At 47.2% G+C, this 24377-nt stretch overlaps 1 protein-coding gene across 2 annotated transcripts in view; it reads left to right on the top strand.

Moving 5' to 3' along the window:
* SORL1 (sortilin related receptor 1) overlaps positions 1 to 1436 on the top strand; it is a gene marked incomplete at both ends in the record, with an annotated part of 48736 nt that extends 47300 nt beyond the window's left edge. For both annotated transcript variants that reach the window (XM_082330854.1, XM_082330853.1), the window contains 3 exons: positions 475 to 667; positions 785 to 997; positions 1369 to 1436. In XM_082330854.1, coding sequence (XP_082186980.1) covers positions 475 to 667; positions 785 to 997; positions 1369 to 1436 — 474 coding nt within the window. The remainder of the gene's footprint in view (positions 1 to 474; positions 668 to 784; positions 998 to 1368) is intronic.
* Positions 1437 to 24377: the final 22941 nt, after the last annotated feature.

Raw genomic sequence — 24377 nt, 5'->3', positions numbered from 1 at the left:
TAATTATCTTCTTGAAAAAGGTCAGCTGTCACACGTGTGAAAGGACTGGGAATAGGACGCTGCCCCACCGTGCCAGGAAGCACATCGGTAGCATCTGAGAATTGTCATTATTTAGACTTTGATAGAAAATCTGTGACATGTGCTCTGTTAGGGCCTGGGCAGGTAGCAAACTACACCAAAAAAGCCATCACCGTAACTGGACTCTATTTTGGGTGGTCTCGGGTGGATGCTAAGAACAGAGTGAACCAGACAGACCGAACTCTTCTCTCCTCCCTGAACTGGCCAAGGTCGATGCACACTGACGGATGCCTGGAGGAGGCTCCACATTGCGCTCTCCCAGCTGATAGCCCAACACATTTCATCAAAGCTAGATTCAGGAGGAAAAACAAGTTTCAAAGCCCTGTCAGAAAGAGCAAACCTGACCTCTGCAGCCAAGTGATTTAGGGTTTGTGTCTTTGTTTTCACAACTCTCAGGGTTACGAGATTCACATGTTTGACAGCCTGATGAACATTACTGCTTATCTCGGGAACACGACAGAAAACTTCTTCAAAGTTTCCAACCTGAAGATAGGTCACAACTATTCATTCACTGTTCAGGCCAGGTGCCTGTACAGCGGGCAGATGTGTGGCGAGCCGGCCACGCTTCTCTATGATGAACTAGGAACTGGTAAGTCCCTTGCCTTTTAACATCCTCCTTAACAAAGACTGACAAAAACCTCACAAACTCACTGGAGAAATGTGCTATCCGTTGCTAATGGCACTTCTTTCCCTCTCTCATCTGTAGGTGAAGACTTCTCTGCAACAAAAACCGGCAGATCCACAGACGTCGCTGCCATCGTGGTACCGGTGCTGTTCCTGCTGCTGGTGACCCTCGGGATTGGCTTCGTGGTGCTGTACATGAGGCACAGACGGCTGCAGAACAGCTTCACTGCCTTTGCGAACAGCCACTACAGCTCCCGCCTGGGCTCGGCCATATTCTCCTCTGGAGACGATTTAGGTACGTAGCCCTTGGTTTCATGCAATAGCATTTCAGCACAGCCTTAAGGATGTGAAATCAGTGCAAGACCTAACTTCTCAATCATGCTTTGGGCCACCTTTGGCATAAAAATCTCTATGGATTTGATCTTGTCCTAAGAGCACAAAGATGGCGCAGGATAAATGTTTTTAGCAACTTCGCTTAAACCACTCCCTCTAATACAAATCGGTTAAAACCTGAATATAACAGATATAACAAGCAGGTAAGAGCACGAGCGAGGCCACAATATACTGGTTTTGAGGGCAGTTGTGTGGCCAGCTTCGGTAGCCTGTTTAGTCGTGCCCTGTGAAACGCTAAGGGCAGCATAACAGCGCTCTGGGTTTGTTTTTCAGGAGATGAGGATGACGAAGCCCCAATGATAACTGGATTTTCAGATGATGTTCCCATGGTCATCGCATGAAGCGCATTTCTGACTGTAAAAACCAAATGGTGTAAATATTTTATTTGATAAAAATAGTCGATTGTTTATTTTAAAAATGCACTTTGAGTTGCAATATGTTATTTTTATATGGGCCAAAAAAATTTTAAAAATACACTTTGTAGTAATCAACTGTGAATTGCAGACTAGGTTGGTTTAGTAACAAATTGCTTTGATTTAACATTAATTTAGTCTTACAAGGCTATGCTTGCTGGGCATGCTTTTAAGTCTGTGAGATATTTTCCGTTGACTAAATTGGCTACTCGTTTTATTTTTCTAAGACAAGAATAAATTTATTTAAAAAAATTTCAGGAGATTATATATGTAGAGAGAGATAAGTAATATAGTCCCTGAAGGTTTTGCTTTTACTTTAAAAAAAATCCTTTGGACTTTGTTTTATATGAAAGTATTTTTGTTGTGTTAATTTATTGGGAAATCTGCTTGAGAACAGATTTCCAAAGTCGTCAGACATTGTACACATTATTGTGTAGAACATGTGCCACTTTATCTTGCAAGGCAGTAGTATCTTGGCATCCCCATCATTGTTCTTGCCATGATAATAAAAATCCTTATTTTTACATATTTTCCCCCTTATTAAAAGACCCAATCTTTCAGCAATCTCAGAGCCCAAGTCAAGATACTGCAGCACATACTTCATGTATGAGTTTAGCTTCCTGCTGCCGTACCTATAAGCCAAAAGCATCCCTACCACGCCGTGCTGCCAAGGGCCATGCAAACCCTTGCACGTCGGCGTGGCACGCCACGGGCCATTAGCAGGAGGGTTTCTGGGGCTCTGCCCGCAGGAGAGCGGTTACTCCTGGGCAGCAGCGCTGCAGCGTCCTTTTGCAGTGCTGTGCAAGCACCCAGGCTTTGCAGTTTTGACCCTCACTTTCAGGTGTGCAGTAACAACAGTCCATGCCATGCCCTACCTTCCCACCGCTGCCCAAACCCCTTCAGAGGGCACCTGCAGTTACCGAGCTGCTGACCGTTCCCATCACGCGTGGCCTAATTAATCTATAGTTTACGTCAATAACGTCACTGAAAAAATTTACCACTACCTGAAGTTATAGCGCGCACCTATAAACACACTTCCCAGCTAATCAGGACACCTTTCCTCCGTGGAGCTTCCCTAAGATGCTAATGTGTCGGTGGGACGGAAGGGGGAGCCTCCACTGTGCGCAAGTAGGCAACAGCTTCGCATAGAGATTGTCCACAGTCATACAGAGCAGTAATTACTAAACATCTAAATTCATTTGGTTTACAGCAGGGATTCAATCCTCCTTCGTTAGGATTTCCTATAAGTAGCTGTAGTTATACCTTCGGCTTTAGAAGTAACATATATATACACGCATATATATTATTTTCCCATCACTAGTCGTCTCACATTTCCAGTAGACATAATGCTGTCTACAAAGCTAAGCAGTAGAAATGTCTGGTTAGCATTGTCAAGCATTTTTTGTGATAGCAGAATGTCAATCTCACCACGAATCCGACTACTTGCCAACCCAAGAGCGACGACACGAGCGGATGTTGACGGGTCACGCCTGTCCGTGCTCTATATATGCAAAGCTTCGCACCAGTAAAATACAGCACACTGTCTTGTCACACCATTTTCTTTGTTTAAATCAAAAGTATTTTTGCAGTGTAAATTAAGTTATAATTGCAGTCTTCCTACAGATGAAATGAGAGAGGCCAACTATGTTTTGATACATGACTGATCCATTTAATTTCCCATGCAGAAAATGTATAAAAAGTTGAAGTTCTGTATGGTTTGATACTGTATAGAAATACTAACTCTATTTTCAATTACAGGTGTTATCATTCCCAGTGACAGTTTTTTCCCCCCAAAGCTGGGACCAAACTACAGTCATATTTTTATAAGTAGCAGCGAGCTTGCAGAGTTGCAATATTTTTACCTTGTTAGTAGGTCAGGTGCTGTTCAGGAGTAAAAAATTTTGAGTAAATCAACCCGGTATGTATAGCTCAATTTGCCCAGAAATACAGCTACATAGAGAGACCAGAGTCTGACCCAGAGGCTAAACTATTCTAAAGATATAAATCAAAAGATTTTATACAGGAAAGAAAGCCTAAAAGCAGAGATAAAGAGTGCTGAACTCCTTCTTATTAAGCAAATATTTCTGGCACAGGTAACGGAAAACTACAGAATAGTATCCCAGAAGATGGTACCTCCCCAGTGAGAATTACTACTGGTTAAATATCACTACTCCCGTAGGGTAAATCCTGCTCGAGTATGGCAAGTAGAATTTAGCCCATGTCATGACGCTGTCTGGGAGACAGATGCCAAGGTGGACCCTTGTAACCACTTTATATTCTGCAGAAATCCCGTGGTTGGATGCTTTTGAGCATCAGCTGGGGGACAGGTCGCTTCTGGCCACTCTGAAAGGCTCCTTTGTACCCGTGGCTCGGCGACACTCGTACGGAGCTCAGTCTATTGCCAGCAAAGCATTTTGTTGTAATTCTGTACTCAAAAGCAACACTCCTGGTTACCTGTGCCTCACTAACACAATGTGGGTGGAACAGAGCCCTCTGCGCTCGGCCTGCATAGTCGCCCCTGCGTTGCACTGGGGTTTGGGGGCATTGCAGCAGGCAGGCTCTGTGCAAAGCGGTGTTTACCTTATGTGCACGGGACTGTAATGCACAGGCACACGCTACCCTCTGAGACTTTCCCTGCATTGCAAAAATCACCGCTGTGCTCTCAGCAAAGCAACGTCACAGGGCTAGTGTATTTTATATAGAGATAGAGAACTCCAAGCCCCAGGCAGGGAGCGAGCAGGACAGATGCAGTTCTGGTTAAATTGTATATTTTTATGAACTTTTGAAGCACGGAATCTTGTTCACAGAGACGTATAAGGGGTGGGAGGGTTCTGGTGTAAATATGGTACATGGATGTGGACACATATTTTGTTCTGGTTTTGTTTCAGTAGCCTTATGCAACATGACATGAATCGTTACCCTAACTTTTGGGAGGTGACTTAGGTTTACCTCATAGGAACCTAGTGAAACGTTTGGATCCATAAGGAAAAAAAGGAGTGTGAAAAGTACCCTGGTTAGGAGGAACTTCTTCCAGTTAATTTGTGTTTGCATCCATTGCAGATTTCACTGCAGATGCCTGCTGGTACTCTTAAGTCCATTTGAACAAAAGACTAAAGTTGAACACTAAAATCTGGCGGGGTTTTGGACTGTGAGGTTTGTTTTGCTTTGGCTCGGGTTTTTTTGAGGGTTTTTTTCTGCATTTTTTGGGGGGTGGGTGTTTTGATTTTTGCGAGAAGGACAAGGAAGTGCCATTTTCCAGGCTTGAGATCTGAACGCTCGTTCAAGGTCAAAAAAGTGACACTCTCAGCCTGAATAAGTCACATCACTCCTTTGACCATCGGCTGCCTCCTCTGTAAAATGGAGGTCCCGCAGCGACTCGCACACGCGACCACCTCCGCGGAGCCCAGCACCTGCTCTGGGCACGCACGGGAGCGAGCCGGAGCACGAGCTTACGGCTCCTCTGCTGCTCAGCTGACGGCCTGTACCCCAGGTAAACGCTGAGAGGAATTTCAGAGAGGGGTGAAGCATGTCGTGCTGACCACAGGGGAAAACTGTGCATGCAGATATTTCATATGCAGGATAGCCGGTGTGCTGTAAGTTCGCGCCCCAGCTAACCCTGCCATAACTTGTTCCATGTGCTCCTACCTTCACACAGCATTAGCGGGAGAGTGCTGAATTTTTAGTATGGGGAAAAGGCTATTTTCCTTGGACAGAGATCAAGTTACATATAGATGTATACGAGCGCATACCCAGCCAGAAAGGGGAGGAGAGACCATAGGAGCGTGAGGGAGCACGTGCCATGACAACGCTGGCTACCAACATCCACGCCATCATCTTTTGGCCTCGTGACCAAAGGACCTTGGTGTTTTCAGGTCACCAAATGGTATTGCTTCCTGCTGGTTTCTAGAAACCCTGGAAGAAGTGACTTGAAAGCTGCTGTCTGGGTGGAGAGGGATCTGCCTCACCCAGACAACCAACAAGACAGGATTATTTACTAATCCTGTTTCTAGAGTCACCAAAAGCAGCCCCAAACTTATACTAGCCACCAGGGAAACCTCACCTGAGCCAGCGACGCTCACTAAGCAGCACACTCTTCCCTTGCAGGGCAGATTTCAGTTCTAGGATCTGCATATGCTGGAAATCTCTTTGTAGGGACAGAGAAGTATTTAATTACAAACTTCACTAATTTGCTGGTGGCAATGTAAAACTGTGTTCAGGAAAGACCAAAACAACATTTTCCTAAACAACTTTCAAGTCTCCTTCAAATGGACTTCAGAAGGGAAATCGTGCAATTTAGTTACTCTTGGACCCGGAGAGCATCTTTGTTACTGGAACTAGCCATAACATTTATAATTAATCTCTCAAAACGTGCAGCAGTCTATGAGCAGCCAGGCTATAATGAGTTTTTTAGAGGTAGTGTCAACTTCTAATCTGGTTCCTTAAGTGAAGTTTAATACTATACCATTTGAATTGCTATTCTGTGTCTTTTTTTTTTTTTTTTTCATTCACTGATTTCTGCTATGTTGTTATTGCACAATTTTGAAGGAATTTTTGTCTGTCAATTTTTTTCCACTTAATGATAATAATAAAAATGGACTGGGTAAACAAAACAATTTCTGGTTTCTGAAATTATTATCTAGCCTCTGTGTGTCTAGTGCAATAAAAGGGAGATTTTTTTTCTGAATCGTATTTGATTTTTGTTTTACATTAGAAGGATGTGTTGTATAACCTAACAGGATGATGAGAAACAGAAAAATTGAGCTTTCTGCAGAAGGAGCAGCACAGTCCTACTAGAAAGGTACCACTAGCATTCATAATGCAATCACGTATCTGGCTAGTTCTCAGTCCTTTCCTTCAAGGTCAGCACCAGTCAGTAAGCAACACCCTCAGACACCAGACAACATTTCGAGCCCTCCCGAGCTTCACCTCCATGTTTGCAGAACATCATCTCCAGCGCTAAGCCGGGCTTGCTGCTCACATTGCACATTATTTCCCTGGTTAAAATCCATTTCCACACCACCACGTGGTGCGTTTGCACTCTTCGGCTGTTGCTGTTTGAAACCCTGTGTATGCACGTACACCTGACAGCCAAGCAGCTGAAAGAAAGCAGAATTACTACTCGCAGAGAGAGGTAACGAGCAGGTAGCAGTCTCTTCACACGTACATCATTTTTTAGCCTACATAATTGGAAAGGCAACATGTGAGCTTGGTGGACATAATTGAGGCATACAAGCATCTTAAGTGTTGCACTTCATTAATGTTTAGCTTAAGACAACATTGACAAACAGGCATTCCTTCCTTCCGGTTGCCCCCTTCTTCATGAATGAAGCTGATTTTTCCCTATTGTTGCTGAAATAGATTGCTCCCCCCAGTAGGTACATGAAGTTACACCTCATTCCCATGCACCTACTTTCTGCTAAAGCAGCCAATGTGACTCTAAAGCTTCAGTGCTAAGTGTCACTGAGAGAATCTCGACAGAGCAAAGGCTTGACAGAAAAAAGATCTGTTAATGCCTCCCCTCCTAACAAAACTTGCAGATTTTTATGGGTAGGAAAGATTTTCCCCCTAATCCTTTACTGCCTTCACCAGAACTGTATTTATCAAGTTACCTCGTGATGAACTGAAGAAATATCGCTGTGAGTGACCCAGCTTCTGCTGCCCACCATCCCACTCACAAACCTTTCCCCGGGCTGACTGTGGACTTTCGATATCAAGAACCCACTGGCCCTCACCTGATCCTCATCTTCAGACCCATCACCTGGAGAGCTGCCAGAAAGTCAGAGGTGCAGACTAAACCCACCTGCCCTGGAAGCCTGCACTGGAATTTTTTTCCTGGCTCTTTTCTTTCTATCTTCTCCCTTTTTATTGCTTTTATGACCTTTCCTTATTGTCTAGCCTCTAAATGCAAAAAGCTCTTGAAAGATAAGAGAGTTTCTCGTAGCCTCTCTATAGTACCCGTGCGAGTAGGTATACCCTGCTCTCAAACACTTTAGGTAATGGTATTAGGCAATGACTCCTAACGAATAATGGTATCTGAAATATTGCTGAGCATGTTGGCAGTTCTCAAATCCCAGCTTTGTTCATTACATGTCTTCATTTTCTCTTTGAGACCCCAGTTGTCTCTTGTTTTACATCTGAACCCAAGCGTGCCACAGGAAGCATCCAGCTCTCTTTTCCCCGCTGCTTTCAGGCTAGAGAGTCAGAGTTCTGTGAAGAAACACAGCTAGGTGCTCAGGCATATTTCTCCGAGCCTCCCTTTCCCCATAGCACCCTCTGAATCAAGCACATCTGACAAAGGGGGAGAGGTCTCAGAAGATGCCACTATCCTCTGTGTTCCTTGAAAGCAGGAGACTATGGAGAGGAAAGAGATCCAAGTGAGCATTCCTGCTGCAAAATATTTTTCACCACTACGAGATAGATGCAAACCCATCGAGAAGGAGGAGCCCAACCACCGGAGGAGCTCTGGTTGGAGCACACACGGTGCAAACCCATCCGGGAGACCCGGATCCAGGCTCCCATCACTCTGCTGTTCCTGAAACTACATCTCTCCCACAGCTAACATCGGGGGCTGCTTCCAGCGGACAGACCGCAACCACCGACTTAGGACTTAGCGAGCTGTCTGCAGAAGCAAGGAAACCAGGTGGAAATACAGCAAGGCCAAGACTGTAAAAGCACTTCCCAGCATGGGTTAAGCATTTCACAAAAGAGATGCGCTCTGATCTTGAGAGAGAGCAGCTGAAGTTCTGGCTCGCGGATCCTCTTTTGAGTAAGCAATCCGAGTTTCTTGTGCCAGACTCCTGAACGTTTGTGTTTAGCCTTTCTCGGCAGGAAAGATGAAATAACTGAGGATATTTCACAGCAGAACTCAAGCTGGAATTCGGGACGGAGGAGCCAAGAGCTCCCAGATAGCCCAGCCCCTGCTTTAAGGAGGGAAGAGAGGGTCTGTGGGAAGGAAAGATTCATGCTAACCATCAACATCTTGGCTCCTGCCACAAACCTCTCAACCTGCCAAATGTGGGACGCAAGAAAAATAGCAGTCCGGGGCTCTTCCAGGATGTGTGGTTTATTTCTTCCCTGTAAATTATAGGCATCCAGAAGCCCACATCCCCCAAACTCTCATAGCTGGGCTCACATGATACCCAGCAGATTTGCTCTCCCCAGGCCCTGCAGAGCAAAGCAGGGAGCGGACCTGACTTCGTATTCGGCAAGAGCACCTGCGTGGGGTTGGGCTGGAAAAAATCCCACTGCTTTGGGGGACGATCGAGGGTGATGAAAAAGGAACTAGACAGCGATTTGGGAAGGAAAGCCAGGAAGACAGTCAGAGAATGGGGAATGGGGGTGTGAGCGGAGTAGGAGTTAATTAAATACATCCTGAAGCTTGTTACAACCTGACACTGGCTGTACAGAAGGGGAACGTATTTTAGAGACGGAGGATCTGAGGCAGAGGTGGACAAAATGTGGCATTCACATCACCAAGCCTCACATCTCCAGGGTGGCTCGGCCAAACAAGAACGCTTATTTTCCCTGGATCTTTCTGTAGCCAGTGGAGGGAAACCGATGCCCTCCAAGGAGGAACTGGGAACCTGAATGAGCCATTCTCAAACATTTTTCTACACCTTTTCCTTTCCCTCCCACTGTCAGAGTGGCTGCCTGCTCAATTTTTATTTCCCCAAGCCTGAGATCCTGAAGGGTAATGGCAAGAAGATAGAAAAGAGGTTGGAGGCTCCTCCTGGCCTGGGCTCTACGTAATGTTAAGCAGGATTGATCCTTGCCCAAGCTGAGAGGGTCACTCCAGGCCCTTCTATAGCCAAGGATGAGGCACAGCAGTTCAGAGAGTGCTTCCCCTCGTCTTAAAATAGGTCATATACTCTTAACTATAAAGGGAACTTCAGGTGACTACCTCACACTGAAGCTTGTGACTGTGAGACACTACAACCTACGTGAAACGAATCCCAAAACCTATGATTGCGGCAAGAACACTCCCCCCACACAGGGGCTGGCTGGATGCAGCCCCTTTCTGCTTCTGAAGTACATGCACTGCCTTCGGAGCCGTGCTCCCTGTGCCGCAGGCTGGAGAAGAGACCTCGCCAAGTATATCTGCTTTTTTAGCACCCCTTTGCCAAGCAGCTTCCCGAGGCTCCGCTCACGCTGCCAGCGGAGAACAGTGTGGCAGGTCCTCTCCTAACACCCTCCGTGCATTGCCTCTGAGGGCTGCTGGCCCGGCATGGGGGTTAGGCTGGCTTTCTGAAATCACAGAGCTTTCCTTTCCCCCTGCCGTGGCTTTCTTGAGATCCCTCAGAAAGCCAGAAACAGAAGCCCAGAGGCCAATTCCCAGTTGTGTGTTTAGTCACAAGACCAGCTTCATTTTCAATCCAGTTCCACTTTGCAGTAGCTATATGTAACTCATAGCCAACATGTCTATGTACCCAGGAAATTACCATGGCAGACTCAGAGCTGGTAAAGACAATAGCGCTTTTGGCTCATTCATTTGGATCAGCACCATTTTAAGTGTACTTTTCCTCCTAAACTTATTTAACCTCGCAACCAAGAGCCACAACGATGGTGAGCTATTTGTTTCAAGACCAGATCTCCTGGGAGAATAGGCACAAAGAATAGAAGGCAGCCTGGAGAGATGGAAGAGAGAAAATTGAGAAAGGGATTCGAATGCATCGCCCTTGGAGACCATGCCAATGACCTGCTAGAGTCCAGCCATCATAAATAAATAGACTCCGTTTATTGTCTAGCCAGGCCGGCAAGCACGGTAATGCTTGAGCCGGTTCCAGCGGGTGGGGCTACCGACCAGCATCGCTCTTTCGTGCTGCGCTCTCTGAGACAAAACAGATGTCGGTCACCAAGCGCCGGTTTTGTCGTGTGATTTGTGATGCAGCCACTTGCCTGCAATTGATGAGGGCTTTGTTAACAGCCCCCCAAATCGGAGCCAAAAACTTCTTCCGTGGTGGTGAATCCTAAGCAAGTGGCAACAATGCAAAACGAGCGCAGCTCAAAACCTGCGACAATTAAAGCACCATGTTCCGATCCCTTTGTAACAGACCCATCAGATGCTCCGCAGCGGTTAGAGAAAAGCCCGAGCCAGAGCCCAGCTACGCTCATGTGAAGGGCTGAGCGGACCTGTGAACCCGCTCCATCCGTACCAGAACCGATGATTCACTCTTGAACCTGTTTTGTGGCCGATTGGGTCCAAAGCAAGCAGTTCCCAGCTGGCCCTACTGCCACCCACGTGCAGTAGATGGCAGCAGAAGCTTTAGTCAGTGGCCACCAAACTCACTAGGATTCCTTCCCCCCCCTCTTTTTTTTTTTTTTTTTACTTTTTACTTTTGGTGGCCTCAAAAATTATTAGTTCCAGATGAGCTCCTGCCATTGTAATAGTTCATTTAACCCGATCCACTCTGAGCAGAGTCAGTGCAAGTTCAAATGCAGCATTTTCACATGTAAACTATACATCAGAGACATATTTCTGCACAGCTTTGGGCATTCCTTGTGCAGCCGAAAAGGGGAAATGCAGAAGGTTAAACCTCACACACACACGCTCGGCCCCGGCCGTGGGCAACAATGGCACTTTGTCAAGCGAGCGCTGCCAGAGCGGAGCTGAACTTATGAATTGAACCAGGAACCTCAGGACTGCTTCTCCCTTTGAAGATTAGCGCTAATAAGCCAAACCAGTGGGTATTTTGTTTTATAAGGAAAGAGCATTTCAAGTCACGTACGCTGCTATTGTTGGACACAAAACATGTACTGTCTCTGCCTGCGGTGACTCTAGTAACCGCTCCACGCTTGTCTTTTGCTAGGATTACTTTTATTTTTATACTATATTAAATTTACCTCCCTCCCTCTTTCAGGCCTATTAAAACCGATGACGTTTCACATGGCTAATCACACACACATATATAGTTTAAAAACCTATTGGTACTACTTTACCATCATATTCAAATGTCATGCCTTATGTGGATTACGTATTCAGAAACGATACTCAAAACTACCAGATTTCCCTCCTACTGGAATAATAAGCACATCCTATATAAACAAGTTATATGTAAGAGGTACATTAAATGATTTGTTTCTTGTAAATGAAGACAGCTATAGCATAACACAGGGAAAATTTCATGTTGTTTGCTTTTGCAATTCACTGTACACACAGCCTTTAATCTGAGGATCTCCGAGCACTCTGCACAGTTTAATTAGGCCCTACAACTGCCATGTTAGGGAAGTACATTAAGTGTTGTTATGCTGATTCTTTACAGATGGATAGACTCCGGGACCTAGCTGTGTGCACCAAACTCCCCTCTCCCCATTCAGGATCGGTCCTTAAAGTTCTTCCATGTGGCCTTCCCAATGACAGCCAGAGAAAATATATGAGCTTAAAACCCCAACCAAACAAGAAAACCCTGCCTTCATTGAAGGCTGAGCCTTCCAATGGCATGTTGTACCTGCAAAGCATCTGACCGCCTTCCCACTCCATCAACGCTGGTGGAAACCTGTGTTTCTGTCATGCAGACCAGCACGGTGCTCCGAGCTGGGCTATCTTACATAGCCCTTTCACCAGCCTATATGCAATGGGTTAAACTCTAAACCCGTCCATTAGCATGACCCCAACATCAGGTCAGGAGCCGGACCCTGTCCCAAACTTAAACCTGCCGGGCCCCAGATCTGCTCTTTCACTGCAGAGCTGGGAAGAAGAAAGTCCCAGCATCTTGGCTCCCAAACCCCCATTTTTCCACAGTATTCTCTCCTGCGGGATCTGTATGGAAACCACTCGCACTGCTGAAGCCACAGGACAAATGAATGGGAATTCACCCTGCCAGTGATATCCATCATGAGACACAACTCTTTACAGGGGAGGGCACGCTCAGCCCTAACCAGCTGCACATGTACAGACTCTGCCTCATCCAGCCCCTCGGCTCAGGGATTAAACAGTTGCTAAACCTCGGGAGCGAATCGCGCTCCCAGCGAGTGGCCCGGGGCTACCGAGCAGAGAAGCAGCCGAGCCGCCCTGCGCTCCTGGCTCTCGCCCTCACACCTAATCCGCTTGAGGCCACGACTTCCTCGATGGCCTTGGGAATGGGCGAGCAACCAGCTTTGGCCAGGGTATGAATAGGTAGTGAAGTAATTCAGCTTTTCCCAACATTGTTTTAGCTTTGGCTGCATAGCAGATCTCCATCTCTCCCTTTTCCTTGTTCCTTCCCCCTCTCCTCTGCAAGCTCCTTTGTTCTCGTGTTTACAGCTGCATCGATTTGCTGTCAGAAAGCAACATGGCCTTGGAGTTTCTGTACACAGTCGAAATCCAGCCGACTGGAACCTGCCCCTCTAACATCCCGACTCCCTGCGATGGGCTGCACTCAGTGCTTCTGAAGTCGGTGCCCTTTCCCACTCCCCTCAAACTCCTCCGGCACTGCGGGGGAAACGCTGCTCCTCTTTTCAGCTGCTGGGGAAGGCAGGGGGCACAAGCTACAGCCCAGCGCCGAGCCCTGCCAGCCCTTCTCCCGGCGGGACCAACGCCCGGGCAGGGGCTGAGGGAAAGGGCCCTGACAGCTCATGTCCTCTCCGTCCCCCTCTGTGGACCTATGCACGCTGCAGGAAAGTGCATCCCCTCCTCCCCAGGGCTCAGGCTGATTCCTCACATCCCAAAACATTTTTCAGTGCAGGAATGAGCTGGTGAGCCCTGCTCTTCTCAGTGCAGCCCCAGCCTTCCAAACCATCAACCACATGCGATCCGTACAACTGCATAGCAGCCTTCTGTCTCTGGACCTTGAAGCACTTCACAAAACCCAATGCATTCGAGATGTCCCAGGAGGCAGGGCTCTGTTTGCTGACTGGCAGGGAAACTGAGGCAGAGAGAGACTAAACAACCTGCCCAAGGTCACAAAGATTCATGAGGAAGTGAGCAACAACAAGGAAATCTGGTTCTCTAGATTTATGGTCACACCGTGTCCTTCTGCTCCTCTTTCCACTAGCTGAGAGATCTCAAAGGTTTCGGTCACATTTTCCTATTATGACTTGATAAAATTTCCTCCCTGCTGCCTAAACAAAAGTATGGGTTACATTTTGCAAAGTGAGATGATTTGTCCACAACTGCTTCAGATACCCAAGCAGTTGCTTTCAGACACACAACCCCTAGGTAAAGGGAATCCAGGCACGACCCTGCACACCCGTGTTGCTTTTGAAACCTTCCGTGGGGATTTTAGCACTGGGGAAGGGTGTCGGATTAGCAGCCCCAGGACCGAAGTCCTCTGTGTATTCGCAGAATAGATGTAATACATGCGAGGACAGGGCAAAGCCCCCCTCTGAACCCTCCTGGTCTGCCAGGATGTGCCCCAGCTTCTGGGTCTCCTTGGTACGTCCGTCCAAGTGAAGGGGGACAATCACTGCTGGTCCTGCTAATGCTTTAAATGGGGCCATGGGCTCCATTTTATCTCTCAGCCACACAAACAGGGGCAGCCAGGGGAAAAAATTGCCAGCGGTCCCCACGCTGGATGCTGTCACCATTTCCATGGCCTGTTAACAAGTCCCTGCTTCCAGCAGTGTCTTCCAGCAAGTGCTGCACCCAGCTTACACATCCCAGGTTTCAGAGTACCAGGCCTCTGCTTGGCTCTATTAATTGCCAGCACACATCCCTCCAACCTGCAGCAAAACCTCCTGCGGCAGCTCCCCCGATGTGTGGTAACTCAAGTCCCTTTAATGGCTTCTCAGAGGGCTGAAGCCCCCATTTGTACTTGGTTACAGTTTCCAGATCCCCTCTCTTTTCCCAGCTCCATTGCTTTCACCTGCTTTTGTTCCGCTCTCCTGTGAAAGGAGGGGTTTGAAGGGGTGACAGGTCTGTAAATATATCGTATTGTCTACTGAAAAAAAAAAGGTAGAGCAGAAAGAGTGATGGATATGCTCTTCCTCTCCCTGCACTTGGGACAGATGAAGGAAGATGGCAGATAATTGCTCTTTATTGTGCCCCGGGTTCACCTTAAGATGAAGGAAGTGATAAGATTTCAATTAACGTCATTTAAGATTCCCTGCAAGCTGTCCTGTTCCTTTCTTGTCTTCTTTCCTTCTCTGAAATTGTGGTCCTCAATGCTGCTTTTGTAACCCCATGGGAGCTCCCTAAATGGGCCACATCCTCACCTGGTGAGCACTGTCAAGGCGCCATCAACATCAGTGGAGCAATGCTAATTTAGACCAGATGACAATTCCCCTCCAACCCCGCTCTCGATTTATTATAGGGCAAGATAGATAACATACTTCATTATACAAAGCAGGGATCATTTTCCAGCTTGCCCAAGAATGAACCGAGAAGCTTTTTTAATCAGCTTAAACTGATCAAGATATCCAGGCACAGAAACCACAACATCCAGGTTTCTGTGTAAGACACCTTACGCTGAGCTTTCTTATTTTCCTGAGTAACTGCATCAAATTCCTCAGGATTGCTTTCTTGAAAAGAGAGAATACAGTGAGCTGCAGACCAGGGAGCTGGCTCCTTACTGAATAATATACACACACTGGGGCAGTAAAATCTTCACTACATTTTTTTTTTTTAAAAAACAGAAAAAAAAACACTAAAAGAAAGAAATGGTTGAACAAAGCTGCTTGTGAGATTCTGCATATTAGAAACATTTTATTTTTGATCTCATTTTATCTAAAACCAGAAGAAAGCATTGAATCACCAAAGTATTCCAGAACAAGCCCCAACATCTTGAAAATGTTCACACTGATCACTTTGGATTTTCAAAATGTCTCCTTACAAATATCTGCTGGCATGCAGTCATAATACCTTTCTTTCTCACTGTGCCATTTTGGAAAAAAACAGAAGTTTCACGTAAAGAATGACTCCTGGGTTTCACAGACTTATTAGTTCAAATAAATTTTATATGGATTTATTTTCACAAACAGTAGTGAAAAACCACCGACAAAAATCCACAAAAGCAGCGCAAATAGCTGAAATTCTTCTCCCCCCCCTCCCCGCAGATACACTAATGTTTATTGTCCCCAAGAGCATCCATTTTCGCTCCTCTTCTATATATACACGCATGACGTTTCCATATGTTCTTTAGCTTAGCTCCCTGGTAACATACAGCCCTTCAGGGGAGGGAGGGAAGGATGGAAGCGGGGGGTCCAGCGAGCGGCCCCAGGTTGCCCAGGATGCCGGAGCAGGGTGGGGAAGGAGAGCGCGAGCCGAGGTTTCGTGCCTCCTCCTCCTCATGCACCTGAGCGCGTCCTCCTGGTAATGACAGCCTCTGCGGCGAGGACCTGACATAGATGCCACAGTAAACAGTCATTTTCCTGCCGCATGTGCATCCACTCCCCCCAGCCCGTCCCCTGCAGCAGGCTGCCTGCGCTGCAAACCTTCGCCTGGCTGAGATCGGCAGCTCCTTTTTACAATAGCCATTACCAAGGTGTGAAATCTGCAGGAGGGGGGAAGGTTGGGAAGGGGGTATGCATCTGTGAATATGATTACAGGCTTAAAATGTGTGAAGTCTTTTCAGATTTAATGAACCAGAATGTGGCTTTCATTTTGGCTGTGCATATTTTGGACCCTAATATATGTTTATTTAGTCTAATTAATTGCCTTTTTTTTCCTTTAAAAGATACCTGCTCAGCTCTCCCAAGTATTTTGCAGTACCCACACATTGTGTCTAACAAAGACTGCTCCTCTGCAATACATGGACTGAGACCTCATCTTTACTGGCTACTGCACTGCATGATGGTAGGAGGAGGGGATGGGCTGATTTGAGAAGAAAACACCGTCTTCAACAGATTAGAAAGTAATTTTTCTCCTCCTAGGTCAATACTGAGGCGTTACATTTACCTGATCTGGTTTTAGCAGATACTGTCGTTTGAGATGGAAAAGTCAGATGGGGGGTGTGGAGTTATGCAGAAACATGAGATTACCGAGACGCAGTGATTGTGTGAACGCTGCATGCGTGACCTCGTCAGTGAAAGGCAGGCTACTATATAGTATTTACATTTGTCCTCTATGATTTAGGTCCTCCAGCTAAATACAGGAAAACAGTACGGCAAAACAAAACCAGAGGAAGTCCTTGAATACCAGCAACAGATATCCTAGCACACAACAACCAACCGAGTCACCAGTCTTTGAGGAGCAGGTGGTACAGACCGACAATTTGGAGATGGAAAAGCTGGTACAGTCATGAGGGCGATCCTTCCCAGTAGCTCAGCTTGTGAGCAAAGACTAAGGGCAATGCCAGCCAGAGCCTGGGCAGGAGACGGGAACATTCAACCGAGCCACCTTCCTGTGCAGAAGATGATTAAACTTGTGATAAGGTACACATATAGCATATAGGGGTAGACGTATAGCATATAGCCTTTCATCTTGAGATCTGTTTTTTCTTTGAAATGTCTTTGTCGTAGTAGGTGACGATCTGCTCAAAATTTTTTTTGATCTTTTCCACCATGCTCTGGACACAACACAGTAGACAAAACCTCAAGTACTGAGGAGGAATCAATCCTGCTCAAGCGATCATCATTGATCACGGATAGCAGAAATCCCTGACTGCACCAGTGGCCAGGAGGATCCATAAGCCCCCCCAACCAGGGGAAAGCCATTGAGCGAGGACGATTTGCAAGGGCACATCCTTCATCTGCTCCCTGCAGACCAGAGGCTCAAATCTGGAAGTCGGGCAGTTACTGATCATGTTTTCCTGCCCTCGAATCTCTTCACCCAAATGTCAAACAGGATTTTTTTTTTTTTTTTTCCCCTACTATGAAAAGTTTTTCAGGACAGGAAAACTATTTCCTGTCCAGACCAGACACTGGCTTCCTGCGCGCTCTCCAGCAGATCGTGTAATCCTACGCCCCTATTTGTAAAATGAAGATGATCGACTGCCTTTGTCTCCTCTACTTAAATGTTCAAGCTGTAGTCCTTAATACACACACGTGACCAGGCATAACTCTGCCCTGATCTCATATAGCACTGCGGTAATACTCATAAATAATGACAGAGTTACGAAAGTAGGATTTACAGTAATGCGTCAGAGCAGAGAATGACAAAATTGCCTGGATTTACTCTTGATTTACATGAGAATAAACAAGGCCAAACTTTTGCCCTAATTCTGCAGCGGGGCTCTGGTTTGTGTGTCTGCGCTCCCTCTTCTCTACCCCCCTTCCAGCCTCTTACGTGGAAATTCATTTATTTTACCATGGTGAACTTGCAAACGGAAATTTCCTCAAGCCACAAGCGCTGCAGGCTCTGCTCAGAGGTGGCCAGGCTGCGGGTGACGGATGGGGATGCAATGAGAGGGCACTGCTACATGCGCAGCGGGCACGACCTGGCCGGTGCTGGAAAGCCAGGCAGAGCAAGCCTGCAGCTGCCCATACGCGTCCACGTGCAACGGGGATGGGACACTCGGTACGCCTCACCCTCTGAGGAAACAGATATTAACCCATGTAAAATAGCTTCTGCTCTGGGAAGACAGAGGAACTGAAATGGTTAAATGGCTGCTTTAAGGATGAGCTCTGGTTACACAGAGAAAATTTTTTTTTTTTTAAAACATCTTGAACATGGGCCACAAATGCAAATGCTCTGAAACTGGAATTGGTGTCAGTTAGACCCAGTGCTTCTGGGCTGGTATAAATAAAATGGATGGTTTTGTAAGCGGCCCGAGGACCGGTAGGGTTTCTGCCTGGGCTGCAGAGCAAGCCGTCCTCCCAGCCACACGAGGTGTGCTGCTGCAACGAGGAGGTGTGCTGCACTGCGAGCCCCGGAGCAGTGCTGGGGAGAGCGGCAGGTCGTGGCACTTACACCTTCCATCCTACAGCCCCAAGGCCTTCTCAGCAACCAGAGGCTTATAACGGGAGCCAGTGCTGGCCAGCATGGTGCCTGCTGCCATTTCGGTGGGCAAGACCAGAACGTGGAGCCCCTGAGGAGTGCTGCTCCCTGCCTCACGGCACTGACAGGGCCAGGAGTTGCCTCTCTGACCCTGCACCCCGCGGGGATTCACAAAAGCAACTGTCGACTTTCGGCCCCTGCCAGCGTTGCAGCCCCCCGACCCCATACAGCAGCATGACACTCGTAATTTTCCATTAACGGGACTGCTGACCTCCCCGTGGGCCACCCCGGGGCACGCACGGCTCTGCAAATCCATCTCAGCGGTGGCCATGGAGGGGGACCGTGTGCCACCGCAGACCCGTGGCAGGCAATAGGTATGTCCCGGTGGCGGGTCCGGGCTCATGATGGAGAGACGACAGGCTGGGACGACTCTCCAGGAAAAATAATGAGGAGGGAGAGAAGAAAAGAAGAGGCACCAGCCCCACGGAGGTTGGAGAGGGAGCTCCATCCCTCTCCGAGATGGACCACGCGCAGTGGCTGCCGGCAAGCGAGGGACTGGATTCGATGACCCAGGAGGTGCCTCGTTCCCACGGGAAGGGGGAAGGCTGCGGAAAAGCCGGGCGGTTATGTAAGAAAACTGCCTCTGCTACAGCAGCATCGCAGGAGCGCGGCGATAGCAAACAGTTAAGGATGACAGGCAGGCAAATCTGCTTACTTGGCTATTCCTCTGTCAGGCAGGCACTACTAACAACTTAAATAGGAACGCTTTTTATAGCCGGGGTCTGAAATAACAGAATCATACTCAATTACACTTTATAAAGCGATACTTTCTGCTCAAAGACCTTTGCAGAGAGCAGGCTCCTGCCGGCTTTTTGCTGTCGCTGCTGCAGCGTTTGTTCCAGGACCGTGCAGGGTAGGAAACCAACCTTTCCCACCAGCTGCTTTCCCCTCTCCTTCCTCCTACATGGAGTCGCTGCAGCACACTGGTACTTTTTTCTCTTCGCATGATGGACTTAAATGACAATAATTACAAAAATTAGAGGAAATGAATTCTACCTATTCTATTTCTGCAGGCTAAAGATAATAAAAATGTTGTATAATCTTCTGCGCCGGGCAAGTGGAAGACATCCCCTTTCTGCGCTAGCCCCTCGGAGCTGCCAACTCAAACAGAAGGCAGCATGGCTGCTAATTGCCTCAGACCCAAGGCTGGTCCATTAGGGCAGCATCACCAGCCTACACAGGGGAAGATTTTTGGTTTAATGGTACCCGCACAGTACTTTGCGCCACAATTTGCTCTGACACTGCAAACACATTAATTGTCCCAGCCAGCAGCTTTTCTGCTTCTCATTTCTATGCCGACTGCTCCCCTGCGATTGGCCAGCCGGGAAATCCCCCCCAGCCAATCGGCAGCCACTTTTCCATTCATGTCCTAGCAACAAGGCCTGTTCCAATCTTGCTCCGGCAAACTGACACCTGAAAAATGACATCATGAAGAAGCGGGCGGCAGCGGGGCCAGGGCGCTTTTTTCAGCTGTCTGCTGCAGAGTTCATTTAAGGTGTTTCAGTCTCGATTCTTAAAGCCACACCACGCCGAATGTCGGCTGCGCTTTTCCCCTGCTTCCCAGCCCCATATGTAGGTTAATGGTTTGCAGAAAACGCGTTTCAATCCTCTCCCCGGCGTACTCCCCCCAGCCAAGCGCAATGCCACCGAATCGCCTTTCCCGCTGCATGCTGCGATTGAGCAACAAACCTGAGCTCGCCCAGCCAAAATACCCCTCCGCGGTCCCCTGCGACTGCTTAAGCACTAAAGGACCGCTTCTCACTTTGCACTCCAGGTAAAATAAACCAGTGGGAATACCTGAGGAGGCACCTACGAGACAGACAAAAACCCCACGAGGTATTTTCACTGTCATTTTACCCTGTATCTGATCAAATGCATCATGTCCCGCCGAGCTCCCGGGGAAGGGAGGCAATATTTTAAGATACAAACAGCCCACTGAGGTTGCGGCATGTGAAAGGAGCGCTTCAATCTGTCGCTAAAATGTTTTAGCAGAGGTTGCATACTGGTTTTTTGATGCAAAGATCAAAACCTTTTGCTTGCCTTCCTTGCTATCATTTTTAATTAATGAAGGCAGAAATGCCTGCAGATACAGAATTGGAGAGAACGCTCTCCCCATCTTTGTACTGTATTTCCTTTAGGGGGAGAAAAAACGGCAGGGAAAAAAATCGCAATCAGCAAAGATTGTAATCGTACAACAGATCCGGGTGATTAACCACAACATTTCATAATTTTTCAAGGCACTGTGGACCACGGGGATGAGGGGGTTACATCTCAGGATTGGTCTACAATTTATGTAAAACATTTTAGTGCACCGGAAAATATACAGCAGAGAAAATCCAATTCCAGATGATTCAAAAGGCACAAAGACAATGGAAGAAAAGGACCAAGTTCAGCTCATTTAAATGTTGTTAATTGTTCATTCCCATAGTGAGACGGTTTCTTCTGCAAATGAGAGAACAAACCCTTTAACATTTTTTTTTATTAGCACCATGCCAGGACTGAAGTGAACCCAAATAATCTTAATCACTGAATAGTTCTTGCTGTTTTATGGCTTTTTAAAGAAAGCAGGAGAAGAAAAAGAAGAAAAGCCGCAGATAATGCCATACTGGCACAAAGAGCTGGAGCCGAGGTTGGAAGTCACTGCAATCTGCACCCAGACCTCTTGGAGGTCTCGAGCACCGCTAGAGACCAGCAAATGGGGAAAAAAACCCACACGCCTTTCGGGGGGAACAAAGTTTCATTTATTGCTCACCGGTGAGGGCTGCAAAGGGGCGGCTGTACCTCCAGCTACAGATTCGCATTATGCTTTAGGTGCCCACCACTTTATTTATTTATTTTCCTAGGCATTTACACAAACAACGTCTCATGATGCAGCAAATAGTTACATTACAGCCGCAGTTCTGACTAAATTTTCAGCTCGAGAGCAGTTGGCGTTGGCAGGGGAGGTCGGAGGCTCTGGCAAGATGCCCCTGCTCCTTGAAGCCATGCCTCGCATGACTATATAAGGCAAGAGGAGGAAGAAGAAGGGGCATGAGAAGGAGAAATGTTGCACGTATAAATATGAAAATTTAGCAGAGGCAGGAACCCATCTAAATCCAGTTTGTCACAGCCGGCAGGGACGGCTGGCTGGGGTCACAGACCTGGCTGCCAGCCTCCGGCACCGCGCTGCAGGCTCCCCGCACAACGCCAACGCTTTGCATCTCTCCCTGGGTCCCAGCAGTGGACCCCTCCCTCCGTCTTGGGCTGGGGGTACTAAAGCAAAACGAGATGGTCGTGGGGGTAAGCACTCTCTTCTTAGCTTGGCAACAGTACCCCTATATCTGTCTCATTTGTGGGCTTAAGATCCGCACAAAACATGATGAATTCCCCTTCCCTCCTGGCTGCCTGTGCCTTTTCTGCCTTGGTTTAGCCTCTGCAGAGCAGCAGCAGCACGCAGCCTGGTTCAGGTGGCACTGCTTTTCCCATCACTGGCAACAAATAAATACAAGCGAGATAAAGCGATTTTTCTAAGGAAAACAGAAAAACCCTCAGGTGTAGTTGGAAAACACAGAAAAAAAAAAATAAACTCAGCTTTGCAATTCCTTGCCCTCACACCTCCTGTCTGGGCTCCAGGAGGGATTCCTGCGTCCCAGCCCCGCTGTCAGGCCAGCTGAGGATGCAGCCCTGCTGGGACACAAGCAGGGGATAAGACTTCTGCTGAGGGCCAGCCGTGGGCTGGGACCATCCCTGCCGTGGCACTTTGGCTGCTAAAGGGACCCAGAAAATGCCAACACTTAATTTTTCCTGCTCTCTTCCTGGAGCACACTGCCGTTTGGTGTGGCCTGAAGGTCTTCCCTACTGTGGCCCTTGCTGGACTAGCAGCAACCTGGCTGGACTCACACACTGCATGTGTGACGAGAAGAACATCCATTTCCCTAGCAGGAATGATGCTAGAAGCGAGGAACATGATCGCAGCCATATTCTCGCCACAATGCTACTAGGATAAGGATCCCTGTGTATTTAGGCTATAGCAGAGGTCAAGGCTCTAGCTCTTCTCTAAGGACCTGGCCATCTCATTTAATTTTCCATACTTCAGTTTCTACCGCCCCCCTGTAAAACTGAAATATATTCAATATTTGCAAATCCTCAGCTCTCAGAGGAATTACTGTCATTAATAGCTCCATACATCATGGACAAAACATTTGTTTTTGTCATTAGAAGAGACAGTCTCCACAAGCCGAAACGCAACATCTCTGTTGTCTGCCTGACAGCGTCTTTGCCCTGATCCAAAGCACGCCGAGGGAAACGGGAGTCTTTCAGTTCATTTCAATGGACTTTGGAACAGGCCCCTCATGCAATATGCATTTAGTCATATAGTGCTCGCAGAAAAGGATCCTGAATGAGACAAAATATCTAATCAACTGCATTTACCCCATGCTTCAGTCACCCACCTGCACCAGGATTATATTTGATAGCATGCAAACTGTACCAGAGTTTTCTCTATAGCATCAATCATGATATTATGCTGCCGTATTTTGCATTGGTTAGAGAAGCAATTTATAATTTGAGATGACTTCAAGTTAGGAAGCAACTGATTACAGAACAAGAACTTTGTAACTCCACAGAATTATAAACCCACGACTTAAGTGAATCATGTGCAAATTTAAATTGTGCATCATTAAAATGGCTGCTATACCCCACTCTGGAGGTAGTAAAATATGCTAGTGAGAGTTGTGGTGGATCCTGAAATCCTTATGAATGAAAATGTCATCTTAAGTACATATGCAGTCCCATTACTTGTAAGTGGAAAGGTGCTATTTAAAAATCTCAAAATACTTCAGTCATATGGGGGAGGTCTTTTTTTTTTTTTTTTTTAAGGTGAAACAGAGATCTGACAACAAAGCAGAACTGGAAATATTTGGGAGAGCTGCTAGCTGGTGATTTTCCAGGCAGAAGTTATATTCCCGTGATGCTAAGACCAGCATGATTTGGGGAAATTTTTGCATGGTGGGTGTTGAACTTAAGTAGTTGTTGAGCTCCTGTTTCTATTCAACATTTTCTGTAATGACCTTGACAGAAAGTATGTTTATTAAATTTGCGGACAACACAGATCTGGGGGAGACCGCCAGTATGTTAAGGGCAGAATTAGCCTTCAAAATGATCTGGATAAATTGAGAATCATCTGAAATAACTGGATGAAATCCAATTGGTATATAAGTACAAGATATTGGACATAGGCAGGCATATTCAAAAGCATAAATAAACCCCTGGCTGATTAGGAGCTCTGCAGAAGAGGACCCTGCAGGCAGAGCGGATAACAAGCTGAACACGAGTCAATAATACAACGCTGGGGTGGACAAGCCTGGTGGGGCAGAGCCTGCTGGGTACACGGAGGAATATTTCTGCTCTCATCCTAACTGGTGAGGATTCAGCTACGGCACTAGATCTAGCTTAAGGTGCTGAGCTTGCAGAAAAGTGGAGACCCTCCAGAGGGGCTCAGAAAGGGTGCTCACATCCTGGGAAAATTATGTACAAGAAAAGCTAGAAGTAATTGGACTTGTTTAGCCTGCCAAAGATAAAAAGGTGCGTGTGGGGGGATACACAATCCCCTTTTTCAGATAAACACAAGATTTCTGGAAAACAAATGCAAAGTACTAAATTTTAGCAAAGACTTGGTACACCATTCAGGTTAGGGAAATTCATTCTTCTCTGAACTGAGGGTTGGCTGTCTTTGCTTGTTGGGTTTTTTTTTCCAGAAACGAGATACTGAAAAGCCATGATTGTGACCAACTACAGAGTAATACCGCTTCCATGTCAAGACAGAGGGGGCTAGTAGCTGTACCCTCACAGTGACTTCAGCCTCCCACAGTTCCCGTGTCTGGCCTTGGTCAAGCCACCCTAGTTATAACCGCATCTCGTGCGTGAGTGCCGGAGCCCATCGCCCTCCAGAGGCACCCCAAAACAGTGCCTCAGCCCCCTCTTCCAGCATTTTTGTCCACATGCTCCCCCCAAACACGGCCCTCAGTGGAGATGGACGTTTC

The sequence above is a fragment of the Platalea leucorodia genome (genome assembly GCF_965183815.1).
Source record: "Platalea leucorodia genome assembly, chromosome: 20".
In the NCBI taxonomy this organism is placed as follows: Eukaryota; Metazoa; Chordata; class Aves; order Pelecaniformes; family Threskiornithidae; genus Platalea; species Platalea leucorodia.
This window is presented reverse-complemented; position numbering and strand designations above follow the sequence as displayed.